The 19,616-nt window shown below is 44.4% G+C and overlaps 1 protein-coding gene across 1 annotated transcript; it reads right to left on the bottom strand.

Moving 5' to 3' along the window:
• Positions 1 to 10,278: 10,278 nt before the first annotated feature.
• On the bottom strand, positions 10,279 to 19,261 carry CALHM1 (calcium homeostasis modulator 1). Its single transcript, XM_073595157.1, has 2 exons — positions 18,443 to 19,261; positions 10,279 to 11,719 (listed from the first exon to the last, which is right to left on the bottom strand). The coding sequence occupies exons 1-2, from the start codon at positions 18,989 to 18,991 to the stop codon at positions 11,240 to 11,242; spliced, it is 1,029 nt and encodes a 342-aa protein (XP_073451258.1). The 5' UTR covers positions 18,992 to 19,261; the 3' UTR covers positions 10,279 to 11,239.
• Positions 19,262 to 19,616: the final 355 nt, after the last annotated feature.

Here is a 19,616-nt window from a genome sequence, read left to right as displayed (position 1 = left end):
TAATGTGGAACATCTATACCGTGTATAGAGCCTGGCACAGCAATAATGACATTTATAAAGCCAAAACAATGGTATTTTCCATTCAAGCTTCCTTTATTTTATAAACAGTCTGTATGATGAGGCCACAATTTTGTGCACTCGGAACAAGATTAGAAATTTTTTGGATAAATTCTTGTGTCTCTTTCGCTGACTTCAGATAGAAGTAACAGGTGCCGAAAAATTGGTCTTTGGGTGTCGGTGGTGCCGTCACACCATAACCCTATAGAGGTTCTGTGGATGAAAGCAAGAATTGACCTTGCTGTCAAAAATTTAAATGACATGTACTTGTCATAATATGCACCTGGTAAACAGGTGTGGGCAAATTGGCCCTTGGGTGTTAATTGTGCCCATGAAACCTACACCAAAAATGTCTTCCAGATGAAATCAAAACCCACAAAGCTAGGCAGCCTAGGCAGTCTTTTGGAGATTCCAGATCCAGAAAGCACTTAATCAGCAATATTGGTATCAGGGGCAAGATAGCTGCTGCAAATGTCAGCTGATCCACGGAGTCTGTGGACAGATACACTCTCTTATCTGTCACAAAACCTCCAGCAGCACTGAATGCCTGTTCGTAAAGCACGCTGGATGCAGGGCAGTTCAATTGCATGCTAGGCAAGTTCTGGCCAGTGGTCTATTTTCATGACCCAGTAACCCAGTGGATCCTCAACTGGAAAGCTCTGTTTGTTTTCACCCCTAGATAATCTCCCTCCATATGATGCAGACGCTGCGGATGGGATGTGGAAGCTGACATCCCTGGGCGCCGAGGACTAAAACAATTTTAAAAAGGCATCACTGAGGTGGCCCCCTTCTCCACCGCTCCTCTCTTGACAAACAGAAGCCTCAAAATTAAGTTTTCCACTAGGCTGTAACCTACCAGAGTGTCAGAAACCTTGAATCAGATTGAGACAGAAGTACAGTTAAAAAACACTTGTTTAATAACAATAAAAAAAAGTAAACAGAGTAAACGTAGTCAAAACATAGCTAGAGTTCAAGAACCGGAACGGATAGTCAGACAAGCCAAAATGTCAGGGAGCCAGAGATGAGCGTAGTAGCACAGCAAGCAGGATCTGAAGCCAGAAGAAATGTCAGCCAAGCAAGTCTTTTTAACAGGAACACAGGAGAGCGTCTCTAGAGATGTGACCAAGGCAAAGGCAGAGATCATCTGGGCTGGACGGCTTAAGTAGGCAGGACTGACGAGCAGGATATCATCAACATGTGGGTCACTGTGGAGAGATAGGAGCTGGCAATTAGCCGACAGCTGAGCAGCAAGCTTAGAGAGGGAAGGGTTGAGCCCAGCCCTGACACAGAGTCTGGAATGATGTTACATAAACTCCTCTTTAAGGTGTCCTCAAGAGATTTAATCTTCTGCTCCCTCTGTGGGAACGGAATGAGTCACGAGACATTCCCCTTGTAATGGTGGTCAAGTAAGGTTGCCAACCAATAGTGATCCTTGTGACCCACGCAGGGCTTGAAGAATGAGGGAGCCCATGCACCGCAAGTTTGCGGAGGCATGAGAACCAGACTTCTCAGGGTCACTACGGATTACAGTATCTGGAACTGCCTCCTCCTAGCCACATAATACTCCCAAGGGTTCTGGGGATGGAAAACCATCTGTTAAGGGTTGACGTATGTCTTACTCTGCTTCAATGCCTCCAAAACTGCAGGAATCTTCCTCCTCCCTCTCCTTTTGTGTGTTCTGTGTCGTGGCAAGAATGGTGTCTGCATAAAGTGGGCCTTGAGAGGAAAGGAAGTCCTCCTCTTCCTCCCGCTGCTCTGCCTCAAGTGCCCTGTCCATAATGCCACACACAGAGTCTGCTCCAGCAGGAACATAACAGGGATTGTGTCACTGATGCATGCATTGTCACGGCTCACCATCTTTATGACTTCCTCAAATGGTGACAGTACAGTGCATGCATCCTTTATTAGCAGCCATTGGTGTGGAGAAAAAAAAGCTGAGCTAGCCTGAGACATTGTGCCATACTCACACAGGTACTCGTTGACAGCCCTCTGCTGCATGTGCAGCCACTGCAGCATTGCCAAAGTCGAGTTCCACCTGGTGGGCATGTCACAAATCAGGAGGTTTACGGGCAGGTGGAATTCCAGCTGAATTTCAGCCAACCGAGCACAGGTTGTGTATGACCGCCTGAAATAGCTACAGACTCTTCTGGTCTGCTTTAACAGATCTTCCAACCCTGGGTACCTATTTAAAAAATGCTGCACCACCAAGAAAAATGGTATATGGCAATATTGTGGCGCCATGCCAAAACTGTGGGTGTGGTCAGATTGCATCAACAGTGGGAGGGGCTTAAATGGCCATATGCTTTAATGACTGTGCCACGAGTGAGTATGTAACAGACTGTACAAACAATCAGTACATTAATTTTAATAAAATCAAACTGTTCTATTGCATATCCTTTACTACACACAGCTAACCCTAAAGTAATATTAAAGTCTTGTTTTTCTGCTTTAAAAAAAATAACAAACATGTTATACTTACCTGCTCTGTAGAATGGTTTTGCACAGAGCAGCCCTGATCCTCTTCTTCTCGGGTCCCTTGCTGGCGCCCCTGGCCCCTCCCTCCTTCTGGGTGTCCCCACAGCTATGGGGGCATCCAAGCAGGCGCACTCCCGCCCACTCTGTCTCCTAATACTTACTTACTGGCTGATATTGACAGCAGTGGGAGCAAATGGCTCCCGCTACTACCAAAAGCCAATAAGGAGTGCGAGTCCTTGGAGAGCCAGCTTCTATCTTCAGCTTGTACAGCTTTGAAAATGAAAGCTATGAGCTTATTTGTTGCCATGCACAGCTGCTTCAGATTCTGTCTGCTCTAGTTTTGATAAATTGCCCTAAGGGCTCATTCAGACAGGCGTTGAGACAGGTCCTGTATGCTGAGCCACTTTTTGCTGCATCTGCATCCACCTGAGAGCTTCACCTATAGATGTAGGTGCACAGATCTGAATGCAGACACTGTGCGTACGGATACATGCATCCCTTCCTGTCTGCATGTCAGATTTTGATATTCGACTATGTCTATGCAGCTGTTGATCCCCAATAGACTTTGACTGGACTGCCTGCACAGGGATGCAGAGAATGCACAGTATCCCCATGTGGTACACAACCATCACACTGAGCATGGGCACATATGCTCCATGTGAATGAGGCCTAATTGTCATGTTGATAGCAGGAAAGAGGAGATGTTGGGTATATGATTTTTTTTTTTAATCATACTTACATAGGTGGATGCTGCATCTGTCCCCCTGTCGGCTCTAATGTTGAGAACCGAGTAATCAAACTGATCACTCAGTTCTCAGTGCTCCCTGAGCAGAGAGCTGGTGGCTGTCAGTCTCTGGCTCTTTGCTCTACCCCCGCTCACTGAAACACTGGGCCTTCTCTGCAGCACCTAGTCCAGGGCCTTCACTGCACCCCCCCCTGTCCAGAGCCTCTTGTGTACTCCACTCCTAGTCCAGGGCCTCCTCTGCATCCCCTAGTTCTTAGCCTCCTCTGCACTCCCCTGCTAGTCCAGCACCTCTCAGTCCAGGGCCTCCTGTGTACTCCACTCCTAGTCCAGGGCCTCCTCTGCATCCCCTAGTTCTTAGCCTCCTCTGCACTCCCCTGCTAGTCCAGCACCTCTCAGTCCAGGGCCTCCTGTGTACTCCCCTCTTAGTCCAGGGCCTCCTCTCCTAATCCAGGGTCTTTGATACACCAACCCTTTTCTAGTCTAGGGTCTCCTCTGCACCCCCCTCACTCCAGCGCCTTCTCTGCACCTCCCCAGTCCAGGGCCTCCGCTGTACCCCCCCAGTCTAGGGCCTCCACTGTACCCCCTCAGTAAAGGGCCTCCTATGCACTCCCCTAGCCCAGTGTCTCCTCCACACACCCCATCAGCCCAAGGCCCCCACTGCACCCCCCTCCCTACTCCAGTGCCTTTTCTGCACCTCCCCAGTCCAGGGCCTCCTCTGGACCCCCCAGCCCAGGACCTCCTCCGCACCCTACCTCAGTCTGGGGTCTCCTCTGCACCCCCCCAGTCCAGGGCCTTCTCTGCATCCCCCCCAGGCCCCCCAATCCTTTGCCATAATAACCCCAACTTCCTAGTCCAAGGCCTTCTGCACACAAACCCCTTTCCTTGTCCTAATAAATGCCTTCCAGTTCCACGAAGGCTCTTGCATGCTGAAGCGTCATTTTGGAATGCCTATCTATAGTGCTGGCAGGCGGGAGGAGCAGAGTGATTCAGCGCTAGTGCACCTGTACAGTCTCCCTCCTTTTTGGTTCTCTGGTATTTGGCAAACTATGCAGAGGGCGCTGCCTGTCCATTACACTTGATCAGGCGGCAGTGACACCCTTAGAGCAGCGCTTCCCAGTGCGGGTGGGGGTGACAGAACCCCTGGTGTCACCCCCCTAGATGCGTCACCAGGGGTGTGTGCCCCCCCCGCCTCCCATAGCTTCGGCCCTGGTTGTGAGTTAAATACATCGTCCCTAACCATGCTTGCTGGTCCACGTGTCAGCAGTAATGTAGTCCTTGTGGCTGACTGCCTTGCTCAACAAGGCCACATCATTGCCTTCCACGTGATGGTAGATTGCTGGAATGGACCTACGTGAAAAGAAATAGTGACTGGGAACTTGCCATTGCAGTACAGCACATTCTGCAAATTCACAGAAGGGGCAGAATCCACCAGACAAATAGGCAGGAGTTTTTAATTCAAGCTTGAATTTAAATGCTGGGCATGTGGGTGACAGTGACTGTATTTTTTTTCCCCGCTGCAGCAGATGGAGCAGAGATATTTGTCTGCTATAGTCTACAGCTGGTGGTGTACTACTGGCAGACATGCTGCAAGGACATGGGACACCCTGCGCTATACCATCATCCCTATCATTGGAGGCTGCTGAGAGGTCATGAGGTGTAGCAGAGGAAGACCAGAAAGGTGAGGAGGAGCAGAATTGCATCCCTTTTGTGTGGCTTTCAGGTGCTCTTGCCAGCGGGCTGAGTGGTGGAAGGTTTAATGCCTTGTCAAGCATGTGGTACCCGTATAGCTGGTAATTTTGCCACGCTTGATGTGCTTGAGGCAAAGTTTGCAAATTGCAACAGTGCAGTCGGCTGCACATGTGCTTAAAAAGGCCCAAACGGCTGAGCTGTGGGAAGTGGGCTGGGAGATAACAGCTCCACAATCTGGTGGAATGGAATAGGGTGGCTGCTCTCTACTCTTCCATGATGGCTGCCTTTTTGGGCTTGTGCCTCACCCTCACTTTCCTTCTCTGCTCTATCCGGCACCCAAGTCGCATCAAAGACCTCATCATCCCCTCCATCCTCAAGACAAGACAACTTGGCAATACGCTGCGGCTGGGGGAACATGATTGCCAATTTTTTGTTTACCAGTGTTCTCCCCTCTCTGTAGGCTCATGTTCCTACCTTCTTCAGTGATAATGAGGATGGAGGGGATGATGAGGTCTTTGATGCGACTTGAGTGCCGGATAGAGCAGAGAAGGAAAGTGAGGGTGAGGCACAAGCCCAAAAAGGCAGCCATCATGGAAGAGTAGAGAGCAGCCACCCTATTCCATTCCACCAGATTGTGGAGCTGTTATCTCCCAGCCCACTTCCCACAGCTCAGCCGTTTGGGCCTTTTTAAGCAGAACCAAGATCTGAATAAAGTAATGGCTGTGCATCATCAAGGAGCAACTGGCTGATGCTGTGTTAAAAAAAACCCAGCTGACTCCTCCATGCCTGATGCTGGGGCTATGACCAGAGTAGCTGTGCACAAGGAGGCAGAATAAGCCACTCTGGCAGCTGCAGTGGACTGCGCACTAGTCTCTTGGGTGACGGAGGATGAGGATGGTTTAGTAAGCCAGTCCACCACCTCCTCTGCATGCTGTGGCTGGATAGCACGGGCAACATTACTAAACAGAGGAAATGATGCCCTGCCTGAGGACAGACCACATCCACCTTTGCCTGTGGATACATATGCTGCTGGCCCCCTCACATTGCCATGGGAACGTCTGCCCTTTTCTTGTGGGCCTCATAGGAAGCGAGCACACTAATGGTACAGGTGTGTGCTGGCTTCATATGAGAGCCAGAGATAGAGCTCACCCTGGAGCCTTCCCACTCGGAACAGATTGTATGGCCTTCATGACCTCCTCTGATGTGATAGGACAGACTATCACATCAGAGTGTAATAAAATTTTTTTAAAAATGTGGAAATGTGTACGTGAATACACTTTAATTAATGGAGAGTGGTGTTTGGTGCACATTAACTTGAGTACTCATTACACAGACACACTCCACTGACACACTACAATATACTGCAGTGAAATATACTGCGTTAAACATGCACCTACACACTGAAATATAGTTAAAAGTGCAGTAATGCACTGAAATATACAGCGTTAAACTTGCAGTAATGCACTGAAATATACAGTGTTAAACGTGCAGTAATGCACAATATACTGCAGGAAACCTGCTCTGACAAAATAAACTGACACTAAAGTAAAAAGTCAAACTACACTCACGCCGCACTTTGACTAGATTCACACTAAACTGATATTCTACAATGACAATAGAATCACAATATCACACTATAGCACACTAACTCGCTAGTAGCACTGAACAGAGCACTAGTATATATCTCTCCACACCAATATCTCAATGCAAATTGCTGTTATGGCGAGAATATTTTTATAGTGTGGGGCGGGACTAAGAGCAATGAGCCATGATTGGATAGAGTCATCATTACTTTCTCCATTCATGGTTCTGGCAGTGCTCTGTGCCCTGATTGGGCAAAGCTTTCATTGCTTCAGCCCATCAGGGCTTCCAATGTGGCCCCAATTCGGCAGGCCAAACAAACAGTCGAACGCTCTGATAATTTGGTTGTTCGTCAAGCGGGCGAACAGCCAATGTTCAGCCCATACTCATGCTCAGGCCAAACAGTTCACCTAACTCTACTTGCCATGTTCTTGTTGCGAGTCAGTGACTTCCTGGTATGGAAGAGGTTTGGTTTCAAAGCCACCTTGGGTTCGAGGTGGATCCCACAGTTTTGCAACTTTGCAAAGCTCCTGATTTATGATTGAAAATTCACGCCTGAACTCATAATGTACTGCATAACCCTTCTCCCAGGTCAGATGGATCCCTAAGAGCCAATAATCTGCAAAAATGAACAAGGCAACCCCTTTACTATAAAAGGGTGGGCTCCCAGCAAACATATTTTTAATGTGAGTTTGAGCTGGTTAGGGAAAGTTAGCAAATTTGTGTAGGAAGAGATACTGGGGATTATTTACGAAAGGTAAATCCACTTTGCACTGCAAGTGCACTTGTAAATGCACTTGGAAGTGCGGTCGCTCTAAATCTAAGGGGTAGATCTGAAATGAGTGAAAGCTCTGCTGATTTTATCATCCAATCATGTGCAAGCTAAAATGCTGTTTTTTATTTTCCTTGCATATCCCCCTCGGATCTACAGTGACTTTACTTCCAAGTGCACTTTCAGTGCACTTTCAAGTGCACTTGCAGTGCAAAGTGGATTTGCCTTTAGTAAATAAACCCCACTGTGTTATACCATTGTACACAGTATAGAATACTGTGCTTTACTGTGATATACGGTGCTATACTGTTGCAGTGTTGTGTGCTACATACCCCCTGTTCACAGTTTTTTTAATGTGTATCAATAGTAAAAGTGCTTGTTTGCTAGCCTTTATGCCACACTTTTGCAGCTTTTTTTGTAATTTACTATGGCCTTTTTTTCTTTTATTTACGGTTTTCTTTTTTATTTTCTTCTAGTATTAAAAAAGAATAGTGGGATTCGGTTTTGGGCCACTGCATTGCTGTACGGTAACTCGCGTGCAAAACAACCACACATTCATTGCCTTATCACCCTAGTTTCATTAAAATTTAGGCATTCAATTCAACTTCCAAAAAACATTCTAAATAAAAATGCAGGTCTAGAACGAAAGGCAGAGGTGCTGCTCATCGCGGTAGTAGGAGGCAAACAGGTTCTGTAGGATGTACAGGGCAGGGCTGCACAGACTGGAGGTGGGGCACTTGTGACTTTTTTCCCCCATAGAAGCTGTTTAATGCAGTCACTGCACACCCAGAAAAAAGTTGACTGGCTGACTAAAGCCCTCTACACCTACATCGTCTAGGCGCAAAGCAGCTAGTTGTCTGCCAGTGTTACTAATGTGCCTTCTTCCACAGCTGTACAGCATGTACAGCTTTAACATATTTCCCAAGGCTGTAATTTAAAACCTCCCAAGCCGAACCCCCCCCCCAATAGAATTTAATGGGGAAAGTTTAGGCTTCCCAATTTTGTGGCCTTGTTGCGAAACTGGTAGTGAATTGAGCCCGAGCAGTTATACTCATCCTTACTCTCTAAGTAGTGTTAATGGGATGAAAAGACAGGAGTGACACTTCCCAGACAGTCAGTTTTCACAGGTTAACTATAGTGGTAGTAGCACTGGCACATAATCAAACACCTGGCTGTAATAGCGAGTGGTGGTTTGTTTATCTTTTTATGTCTGGCTGCTGGATCTCGTGTAGAAGTGATTCAGCTGCCTGTTCATATATGCGCTGCTGGACCCCACCCCCGAGTCCCCTGCTATTTGTCCGGGGCTTACCTGTCCCTCCTGGGTGGCTGGGACCTCCATGCTGGGTGTTATGAGGAAGAGCAGCAGAAGATCAGCAAGCAAAGGTTTATTGTAGTTGAGTAGCATGAATTCAGAAGTGCTCAGCTCTGATCACTTCCAGGTTCAGAACTGTCAAACTCCAGTTGGACCAGGGAAGAAGCTGATTGAATACTCCACAGATATTTGGAGCATTACCTATTGACAGTTTTTGGTACTATCGTTTTTGCCGTTAAATGGGAGTATGCAATTTTGGGGCTTAACATATTTTTAAAAATCTACATATATTTAAGCGTGGGTGTGTTAAATGACAAAACTCTGGCAGCAAAAGAATTAAATGGGAAGTTATAGGAATTTAATACATTTTTTTTTCTTGTGCGTTCTTGTCAGAACTAAAAAACATATATATATTTTTATGTTTAATCAAACAAATCACCAAACTACTAGCATGCTACACCCCATTTCTTTCCAGGCCATTTTTTGAATAATTTTAAGTAAAGTTTTGAGTGCTATGAAAGCTTGACTGGTAATTACTTGTCCATGAAACTCTGTACCAGATGAATTTTGAATCACTTTTTTTTAGACAGATAGAGCTTTCCTTTGTTGGTATTTAATAACCACTGGGTTTTTCATTTTTTAAAAGACTAAACATTTTGAAAAAAAAACCACATAGTTTCATTTACTCTCTCTTATAAAACATATCAAATAAAATTGTCAGGACAGAAAAAACACCCCTAAATTGATTCATTTTTGGAAAGTGGACTCCTGAATGTTTTTTTGCCAAAATGTTTGGAAATTAAGAAACATGCTGGTATTGAGGTGGTTAAAGTGTGTTTAGCCTCTAAAAGTTGCCCATTGTAGCCAAGTGCACACATAGGCCCTAGACAGGGCAGGAGGCGATGTGCAACGGTCCTGTATTCAAGATTGGTTAGTGGATTCTATCTGTCCCTTATGGGCCAGGCTGGTGATCCTTGTGTGAGGCTGTTCCCCTGGAGGGTTCCCAGGAGAGATGTACCTAGCAAGTCGGTGAGTTCAGAAAGCACAGCCTTGTTGAGCGCTAATGACCCTGGGCAGAGGAGAGACTGTAAGGGAGATGGCTGCTATGGTGGTGCACATGCTTGCACATGTGACTACTGCGGACCATCCACTAATTGCGATTGACTGTGTGATGCCAAGTGACTCCGGAATGTATGTCCTTGTGATAAGACTGTAATGCCTTTTTCTGAATACCACCAGTAAAGCGCAGCAAAACGACTTCATGCATGGACATTCCTTCCTTGGGGAAACAAAGGCCTATGGCTGGGAATGTTAAGTAAAGGCCTATAGCAAGGACCATGGCACAAGATGGCAGAGGGTTTGGCCTCAGCAGGAGGGAAAGTGTTCTAGCAGGGCTGAAGTGTGAGGGTAGGGACTTGTGCTTTTGGCACCAAATTCAGCCAACCATGAAGCTCCCCTTACATACTAACTCAAAATATGCTATTTTTCTCCTTTAAGATATAACACCTTTTTGCCATGGTAAATATACTGTCATATTTGGAGTTATTCAGTAAAGCAGCACAAAACATACCATGCTGTGCTCACAAAAATACTTTGATGAGCTTGGAATAGTATTGTATCAGTATACAACAAAAGTAGATTTTTTTTTTTAAATAACTTTGTTTTATTGAACATTTTAAGAACAGTATGAGTTGCACAATAAGTATTGTGCTTCGATTTAAAATTAAATAAACAGTCTTTTTTTCAGCACCTACAGATTAATAAAGTCATCACAAAAAGTGATCAAAGCTTCACATTTCAGTCTCATTGACTATATAATAAACATATCTGTTAATACTGTTGTAAAATTTGCTCCCAATATATTATCAACTTTTTGTTATTGGAAAGCTTGTGCCACTGGAAACACACTCATAAAGTCTTGGTGCAACAGGTAGAAGTTTAGATGCTGTTTTCTCCAGGTCACAGGAGTTGTAGGTACCATTGTCTTCTGAAAGATAACAGGCAATGCCAGGCCAATTTGGAGATCTGATACATCAAATGTGTTCTTGGAATATGTACTTTAGCTGTTGGATATACCTGGAACATTTAACCAAAGACATCCTTTCTACATACTTATGTAAGTTAAAACACATCCACAACATGAAACTGAACATGATGGCCAAGCTTGTCTCAAATGAAAGCTAGATTTTTGTCTGATAGGCATATACTTTCCCTTTATATAAAAGACTGTTGTAGAAAGTTCCCAAAGTGAACAGCAGGGCAGCAACTTTGACTTTCACCCCATGCTTTTTGAAACAAGTAATTCTAACACGTTTAACTTCACTGTCCACTCCATCAATTTCTTCAACCTCCTTCATTGAGTTACATTTTCTGTTAACAAGAACACTATTTTCTACATAAATATGTTCTTCACAAAGCATTGCAGGCACAACAGAAAAAGTTTGTCAAGATGTAATCACAGTGATTGGATCAATTTAAAATTTTGGCCCACCTCTGTAAATTGGCTAAGAAAAATTTCCATTCTTCAGGAGTTAGTTTATTTCCACATGGTTTCTAGGCCTAAATTTAATTTTTCACAGTTTTGTCTTCTGTTCAAGACACCTGGTCTTTAAACCTTACTGTAATACGTTACAATTTCTTTCTTGGGTATATTTAGGTTATTGAGCTCAAAAGTTTCCTTAATACATCCATTTCCATTTAAATGTTCATAGGATTTCAGGTTTAAAGGGGGTTTACATTTGTGCCAATTCTGTAGAAGAGCGTTCATTGTTCCCTGGCTGGTGACTCCCAGAAGTTTGTCTGCCTCCTCCTGCTCTGTTTCCTTCGACTCCTTCGGTTCCCTCTCTAGAATATGGGGATGACCTATGTCCATGTCTCGGTTAATGTTCTCGAAGAATTGCTGAATGCAGAGCTTTGCAAAACTTTTTGCATGTTCCGTACAGGTTTCATCGAAAAGCTTGCGCTCAATGTCAATATAGTGTGACCAATATTTGCTCTTAAGAAAGGCTGCTTGTGTGAAGCAGGGTCGTATGGCTCTGATGAGAAATGCCAGGAAGGTCATGAGTAAAACAAAGGTCCATCCAAATGCCTAGAAATTAAACAGGTATATATTTTAGTTTGTTCTATAAAGCTAGCCATATAAAAGTACAAAGCTGTTAGACTATTTATAAATTTCTGTGGGCCCATCACTATGACGGACTACCTTGTAGGCCAATAACAATATATGGGAGTTTGGAGTGGGTGGTCATGCTCCATTTAATACCAAAATTGCCAGAGCTTTTCCTGTTCAGAATGGCAAACCATTTGGCCATAGCACAGGGAAATGAGAGCTGCTGCAGGTATGTATAAGTATCTCATATGTGCTTGCAGGGCCGCTGATAGGGCAGTACAACTAGTCCTGTTGTACAGGGCCCCATCACCTCAACAGGGGGGCATGGAAAGCTTTATAGTTCATTTCTGCCAGCTAAAAACTAGGGCTTACTAATCCTTTCTCCCTGTTCCTACTTGCTAAGGGAGTGTAAAATTATATTTTCCTGGGCCCTATCGGGTCAATAGAGGGGCCCAGAAGATGGGCGCTTTGAAGTGACTTTTTCACAATTTTCAGAGTGCATGTTGTATTGCTCAATAGTTCAAGCTGGCTGCCCCCTGCCTTCCCTGGCGGAGTGATCTTTAATGTACTGTACATGTGCAGAGTCAAAAGGGGGCCCCATCAGGTAGGCTGTACGAGGCCACATAATTTCTAACAGCGGCCCTGGGTGCTTATAGTTTATACCTGCTAACAGCTTTCATTCTTCTTTTTTTATTTTTTATTACAGAATTGTTCAAAGTTTCCTATTCATGGATTACTATTGAATGCCACATGATACAAATGACATGTGACACTAATGAGAAACAGACACAGCAGGTGTTTTCAGCAGAATATTAAGCCCCTGGTCACAGCGGTGCAACTTGTCATGCCATTTGATAGTTTCCTATTGTCCGCAATGAAAGCCTATTGTCCGCGATGGAAGCAGTCAACTCGATGTGACTGACTCCATCAGAGTCGCACCAATTTTGAAAGTAGTTCTTGCACTACTTTTTGTAAGTTCAGGTGCAACTTGCATAGACTTCTGTGCATGAAGTCACACAGATGTCTTCCAAGTTGCACCTGAAGTTGCACGTTTTCAATGTTGGATTCAGTGTGAATAAAACCTAACTGAATATTTGGAATGTGTTCAAATAACCTCCACCTCCATATTTTTTGTGTGCTTAGCCAAAAACTTTGTATTAATTTGCTCATTTGAACTATAGTCATGATTTATAGCCTATATATGTAGAGCATGGTGAATGTGCGTAAATGACAAAAAAATGGGATTTTATTAGCCTCCTTGTTCACAGAAAAGTGATCAGAAATTTGTTCCTTAGGGAAGATTAGTGTGTTGGCAGCTTGTTTTCAATATACAGTGGGTAAAATAAGTATTGAACACATCACCATTTTTCTAGGTAAATACACTTTTAAAGGTGTTATTGACATGACATTTTCACCACATGTTGGTAACAACCCATGCAATCCATACATACAAAGAAACCAAGAAAAAATAAGTTCAGAAATTAAGTTATGTGTAAAAAAATGGAATGACACAGGGAAAAAGTATTGAACGCATGAAGAAAGCCAAGAGACCAGCTGAAATCTATCAGTAATTACAAAGCAATCCTGCCCCTTGTCAGTGCAAATAATATCAGCTGGTTCAGTCTCAACTGATGGCCTATAAAAAGGTGTCTCATTACCAAGGTGTCACACAAGAAACATCTCATGAAAGCAAAGAGCTCTCTCTCTACCTTATTGTTGCAAATCACACCTCAGCAATGCATGTGACTAATTTCTCCATACAGGAGGCATCTTGAAGCTGTCATTACCAACAAAGGATTTTGTGTGAAGTATTAAATAAATTTCAGTTAGCGTGTTCAATACTTTTTCCCTGTGTCATTCCATTTTATTAAACATAACTTAATTTCTGAACTTATTTGTTTTGGTATGTCTTTGTATGTGTGGATTGCATGGGCTGTTACTGACATGTGGTGAAAATTTTATGTCAATAGCACCTTTAGAAATATATTTACCTAGAAAAATGGTGACGTGTTCAATACTTATTTTACCTGCTATATTTATACAAGCTTTTCCATTGAATTGGCCATGTAACATTGTCTCTGTGACGACATGCATTCTCAATGACTTGCAGTTTTACTCCACCAGATGGGGTGGCGTGAACACACACATCACCACTCATAAAAGAGCAGGGCTCTTAGGCCCCTTTCACACGGACGGATAGAATGGTGCTTTTAGCTGCGGATTTTCTAATTTTCTATCGCAGATAAAAGCACACAATGCTTTCCTATGGCCCCATTCACACACTGCATTTAGCTGCGAATTTGATACATGCAGTTCTGTGCGGATAGAAAAAATAGAATTGCCTGCGTCCAGGAGCGATTTAGCGCAGCTATCCACACATAACTGCAGGTATTCGCAGTGCACTGTGTCAGCTGTGGATAACAGCTCCGAGCTGCTCATCAGGAAAGGAAAAATGATTTTTCCTTTCCCAATGAGCGACAAGCACGGGGATCCGACTCGGATCCCCGCCAATGCCCGGCACTGTTTGGTATGAATCTTGAGGGGGAACTCCACGCCAAATTTGAGCGTGGGTTCCCCCCAAGGGCATACCAGGCCCTTCGGTCTGGTACAGATGTTAAGGGGAACCCCCTACGCCGAAAAAACGGCGTGGGGTCCCCCCTAAGATCCATACCAGACCCTTATCCGAGCATACATATTCACATAGGGTGGGGGGCCGGGATATGGGGGCCCTCTTATAGGGGGCTCCCGGATTCCGATAAGCCCCCCCGCCCGCAGACCCCGACAACCAACGGCCAGGGTTGTCGGGAAGAGGCCCTTGTCCTCAACAACATGGGGACAAGGTGCTCTGTGGTGGGGGGGCCTGCAGGGCGCCCCCTCCCCCAAAGCACCCACCCCCCATGTTGAGGGCATGCGGCCTGGTACAGTTCAGGAGGGGGGGGCGCTCGCTTGTCCCCACCCCCTTTCCTGGCCGGCCGGGCTGCGTGCTCGGATCGGGGTTTGTTATGGATCTTGGGGGGGACCCCACGCCGTTTTTTCGGCATAGGGGGTTCCCCTTTACATCCGTACCAGACCGAAGGGCCTGGTATGCCCCTGTGGGGAACCCACGCCGGTTTTTTATTTAAAATTTGGTGTGGAGTTCCCCCTCAAGATTCATACCAAGCAGTGTGAGTTGGTACCCTGTCGGGTTGCCATGGAAATGGCAAACCGCAGCTAAACGCAACAGCAGCTAATCGCACTGGCAACCGCAGCTAATCGCACTGTGCAAATGCAGCTGATCACAGTGCCTGGAGTCTTGAATTTCACAGGAAAAAAACATGCTTTTAACTGCGGCAGAATAGCCGTCAGTGTGAAAGGCGCCTTACTACCTGGGTTAAAACTCCAGGCTAAACTCAGCACTTCTTCTCTTGTGGCATCTGCAATTAGATGACAGGACTATGTGAAGATTACCATTTAGGGTTGATGCTGTCCTCCATCATCCAATCATATGCAAGCAATTTGTTTATTTTCCTTGAAAGTGATTGGGTATTCTTTGCAAAGGTAAATTGCACTACATTTAATAGCTCTGGAAAAAATTCTCTTTTAAAAATGTTTCTTTTAAAAGGGATTTTTCTTTCAGGAATAGGAGCTAGCATTAGATTGTACCACCAACTTTGTTGCTGCTGAAATCAGGGGTAGTGGAAGAATTATAATTGTGCAGTAGTGCTCTCTATCCACGCTCAACTTTTTGAATAGCCATACTTGAAGTTTATCTGCCTAGGAATAAATTTACCTTGGCATACCTCTCTCAACGAGGGCCTTCAGCCCCCCTCCCATTTTTTCTCTATACCTCTGCTTACCGGGTGGTGTTGTAGGCACAGTTTAGATACTCACCCAGCCACCAGATCCAGCGTTACCCCACTGACATCCTTCTGTCAACAAACACTGCTCGGTCCCACGCCACCATCTTACTTGTGACATCATTGAGAGGTTCGCCGGTTCTTTCGGGTTCAGCTGGCAGGGCCTTACGATGATGCACTGCTAGACCCGCCACTCTCCTACCTACAGAATGAATGACTAATGGCCCAGCGAGCACTGTGCACGTCATTCGCCTAGGTGAATGATGTGCATGGAGGTGCGGGCTCAAGCTGTTTGCTAAAAACAAGGAATTAAAAAAAAAAACACTGCTGCATTTATGTAGAAGAGGGGTGGAGAAGTGAGAACTTCATATAGATGGTGAAGATCCACTTTAAAGCTTGCCATACACTAGTTACTAGTAGAATATTGACTGAACAAACATTAGTTTACACATTGATATGAAAATTCTCATTGGTACATTCAATGACTAAAAGTATGTAATTCGAAAGTATTTAAAAAAACATTTGCTTTTAACATTTGATTTTAGGACACATGGACTTTCCTAAATGAAAAACACATTTGTGGTTCCTTTGAGAAAAGTTTAACCCCAGTAATGATTAGAAAACTGAAGGATTGTTCTTAAAATAAGCATTTATGAACGGTTCACACGACCGCGACTTGTCATGCAACAAAGTTGCAAAGTTGCATGACAAGTCACGCCCCATTAACAGCAATGGAACCATTCTAATCAGTGCGACTCAAGTCACTTCGACTGGAAAAGGTTCCTGCACTACTTTGGGGCAACTTCAACGTGACTTGCATTGACTTCTGTTAAAGAAGTCGTATGCAAGCCATGATGAAGTTGTGCAGGGATGTCGGCTTCAAAGTCACACGATTTTGAAGCCATGCTGGTGTGAACCGGCACTAACTCTTCTAGTGTATGTAAAGTTTAGTTTTCCTACAGCACCATTTGTTTTATTCAAGAAAGGGAGTAGTAGTAAACTCCAAGTTGCAACTTGGATACACAGAGCCTAGGACTCTTACCCCTGTGTGACTCTGTCAGGTGTTTGAGTAGCCACTAATGCTGCTTATGTTGATCTGAGCATCCATGTATCAGTGGCCTCCTGTCATAAAAGGGTTAAAATGAACTTGTTGATTTGCCCTGCATTGACAAAGCACAGACTTGTATTAAACATAACATGATCTGTTACAAAATTGGTGCATTTTGCTTCTAGAAGGACATATTTATGACTAGCAGGTGAATATAGCACATATACCTGCTGTTTTCACCCTGGAGAGTTGTTCCTTTATCTCTTGAATCTCTGGAGTTAGCTGGGAGCAGATGTCAGCAAATGCAAATGAGTTTTATTAGGCTTGAATCCTCATTTGCTTAGTGTCTGAGGTCTGGCGACTCTAAGCTGTGGGTAGAATGCAGGAATGAGCATGATCAGGGCAGTTTTTTTCACTGGGCACGCTGGGCAGTTGCCCGGGGGCCCCACTTGTCTGGAGGGCCCCATCCAGGGCCGATCCTCAGTGCTGCAATCTGCTGCTTAAGTTGACTGACTGCACTGGTTGCTCACTTGCTAGAATCGCCGGCCGCCCGGCGTCTAGCTAGCAACCGGTGACGTCAGTCAGAGGCCGCAGCTGCCCCAGCATTCATAGCGCGCCACGGCTGCCCCAGCTGCTAGTGAACAAGCTCCGCCCACCTCTGCCATGTTTTTCAGACAGCGTGGAGAGGGAGCGGAGCGGAAAGACGGCCCTTGATAGCTGGTGCTTCCTTGCTGCTGTGAGTGACACACTGTACTGCACCAGGCCGGCGGCCTCAAGTAAGTCTAACACTGTCTACTTAAGTACATTCAAGTTGTGCATCACACACAGCCACTGTCTGTGCCCCTCAAAATCTGCCACTGTGCCCATCAAACACAGCCACTGTGCCCATCAAAGCTGCCACTGTGCCCATCAAAGCTGCCACTGTGCCCATCAAACGCAGCCACTGTGCTCATCAAAAACTGCCACTGTGCCCATTAAGCGCTGCCACTGTGCCCATCAAACTCGTGTTATATTGTCCAAACGTTGTGTTAATGTTTAAACACTGATTTTGTTGGAAGTACCAATAAATATAGCCTTTTTGATCATTTGCATTTTTATTCTCGTGCGTGATTGTGTAGACAGGTCCCCAGTGCACTATATTGCCCAGGGGCCTATAATGCTCTTAAGATGGTCCTGAGCACGATGGGTCTCCTATAGGGATAGATGAGCTAATCACTTATAAAATCAAATCAGTAAGTTATTTCCTGTGATCAGCAGGGCCAGTGGCTGTAGGACTAGGGATTATACATCTAGGGGATCTTCTACAATTAACACATTTTCTCTGTTGAAATGCTTTAAAGGATGAGCTGAGACTGACATTGATCATCATCGGTGGTTTACCATTAAAATGTGAACACTTATGCTAATGCTGAGAGTGCAACTTATTAAGTACATATTGTGGAAAAACGAGAGGGGGAGGTTTTACGCATGGCGCCCAGAGCTGGCATCTTCAGCTGCCATCCCTTCAGCAGTAGTCTATGCAAGGTAGACTTAATGAATAGTAATGAGACTAGACAATTCAATTTAAGAATATAAACCCTAGTGTACAGCAAAAAGCTGTGAATATAACAAGATTTAAAGAATGTGCCTAAATGCCATAGTGAATGACCAGATGGCCTAATGTGCGACAAATGGTCAGTGGACCACTCATAATGTCATAATAAATCTTAATATCACTCCCCAGTCATATAGTGCTCATATAGTGAAAAGAAATCACAAAACAAATGCAAGAACTAACCTAACATAGTTAATAGTAAAATAAAAGATGGGATGTGTCACCTGAGAAATGCAGCGCAGGTATCTGGTTGCCACTTCCTGTGGTATGATATGATGTCCATCATAAATATCCTTGCAAGGAATCCTGGCCAGTATTCGCCTGATTTCCTTTTCAGATAGATCTACGCCAGTCATATTTCCCAGCGTGTCCACAGGAATAGATGTGCTAAATGCACATATAAAGCTCTCACCATGTAGCAACGTCACTGATATCCATACTGCTGGGGCAATTAATGCTCTCTGAGTCATTGAACAGAACATATATCGCAATACAGCTGCGTCTTTCTGCCTCATGCCTGTTGGCCTCTTCCATTCCTCGGCAAGCATTGAGACATTATTGTTCATTACAAACCCCAATAAAAAAAAGACGATAGGTGGTACACACATAACCCCCATAGCATAGGACAAGTTGTAGTTTGGAAGACACGGGCAATTAAAATCAAATGTTGTGTATAGTTGGGCACTCGCAAGTGCCATGATACCACATATTCCATTCATGAAAGATTCTTGGTTGGCTTGCAGGAACTGGAAGATCATACGAAATTTATCCATTTTTTGGCTTTGGGATGTATCAACAAAGAAAGAAAAGAGTTTTCCTTTTCTTGGTGTCTTCTGAGCTTCAGAAAGTTAATATTATTTTTTCCAGAAGAAATAATTCTTCTTGCTTTAATCTTGTCCTGTTGCTGTCTTCAGTTTGTTTTTCTTTTCAAAGGTGTGCAAACAGTTAAGCTTAATACTTCATTAAAAAACAGATTTGCAGTTGTGAAAATAATTGTTTTAGCCAGTTGTGGAATCTCATGCACAATCTCTGCTTTTCTCTGAAAACTATTAGATGTAAACCTGTTTGCAAATGCTTCTGTGACGTGTATACTCCCACAATAACCACAGAAAGAAGCCCAACCTTCCACACACCTATGCAAAAAAGTCGAGATGAAACTGGCTGACAGGCATCTTGTCCTGCAAGAGTCCTGAGAGCACATTAGTGGAGCACAATAGCAGAACCTGATATTTCAATTCTTATCAGCTATACTCTTTCTCAGTTCCCCATATAAATAAAGATAGTAATTTTCTTGACTTTTTAAAATTAGTGTTACATATATATCCTGCAAATGATAATAATATCTGTACATTATATCCATAGAGAGAGAAGTTGCATCTACAAAACCCTGATGCAAAT

Source organism: Aquarana catesbeiana, linkage group LG08 (assembly GCF_042186555.1).
Source record: "Aquarana catesbeiana isolate 2022-GZ linkage group LG08, ASM4218655v1, whole genome shotgun sequence".
NCBI lineage: Eukaryota > Metazoa > Chordata > Amphibia > Anura > Ranidae > Aquarana > Aquarana catesbeiana.
This window is presented reverse-complemented; position numbering and strand designations above follow the sequence as displayed.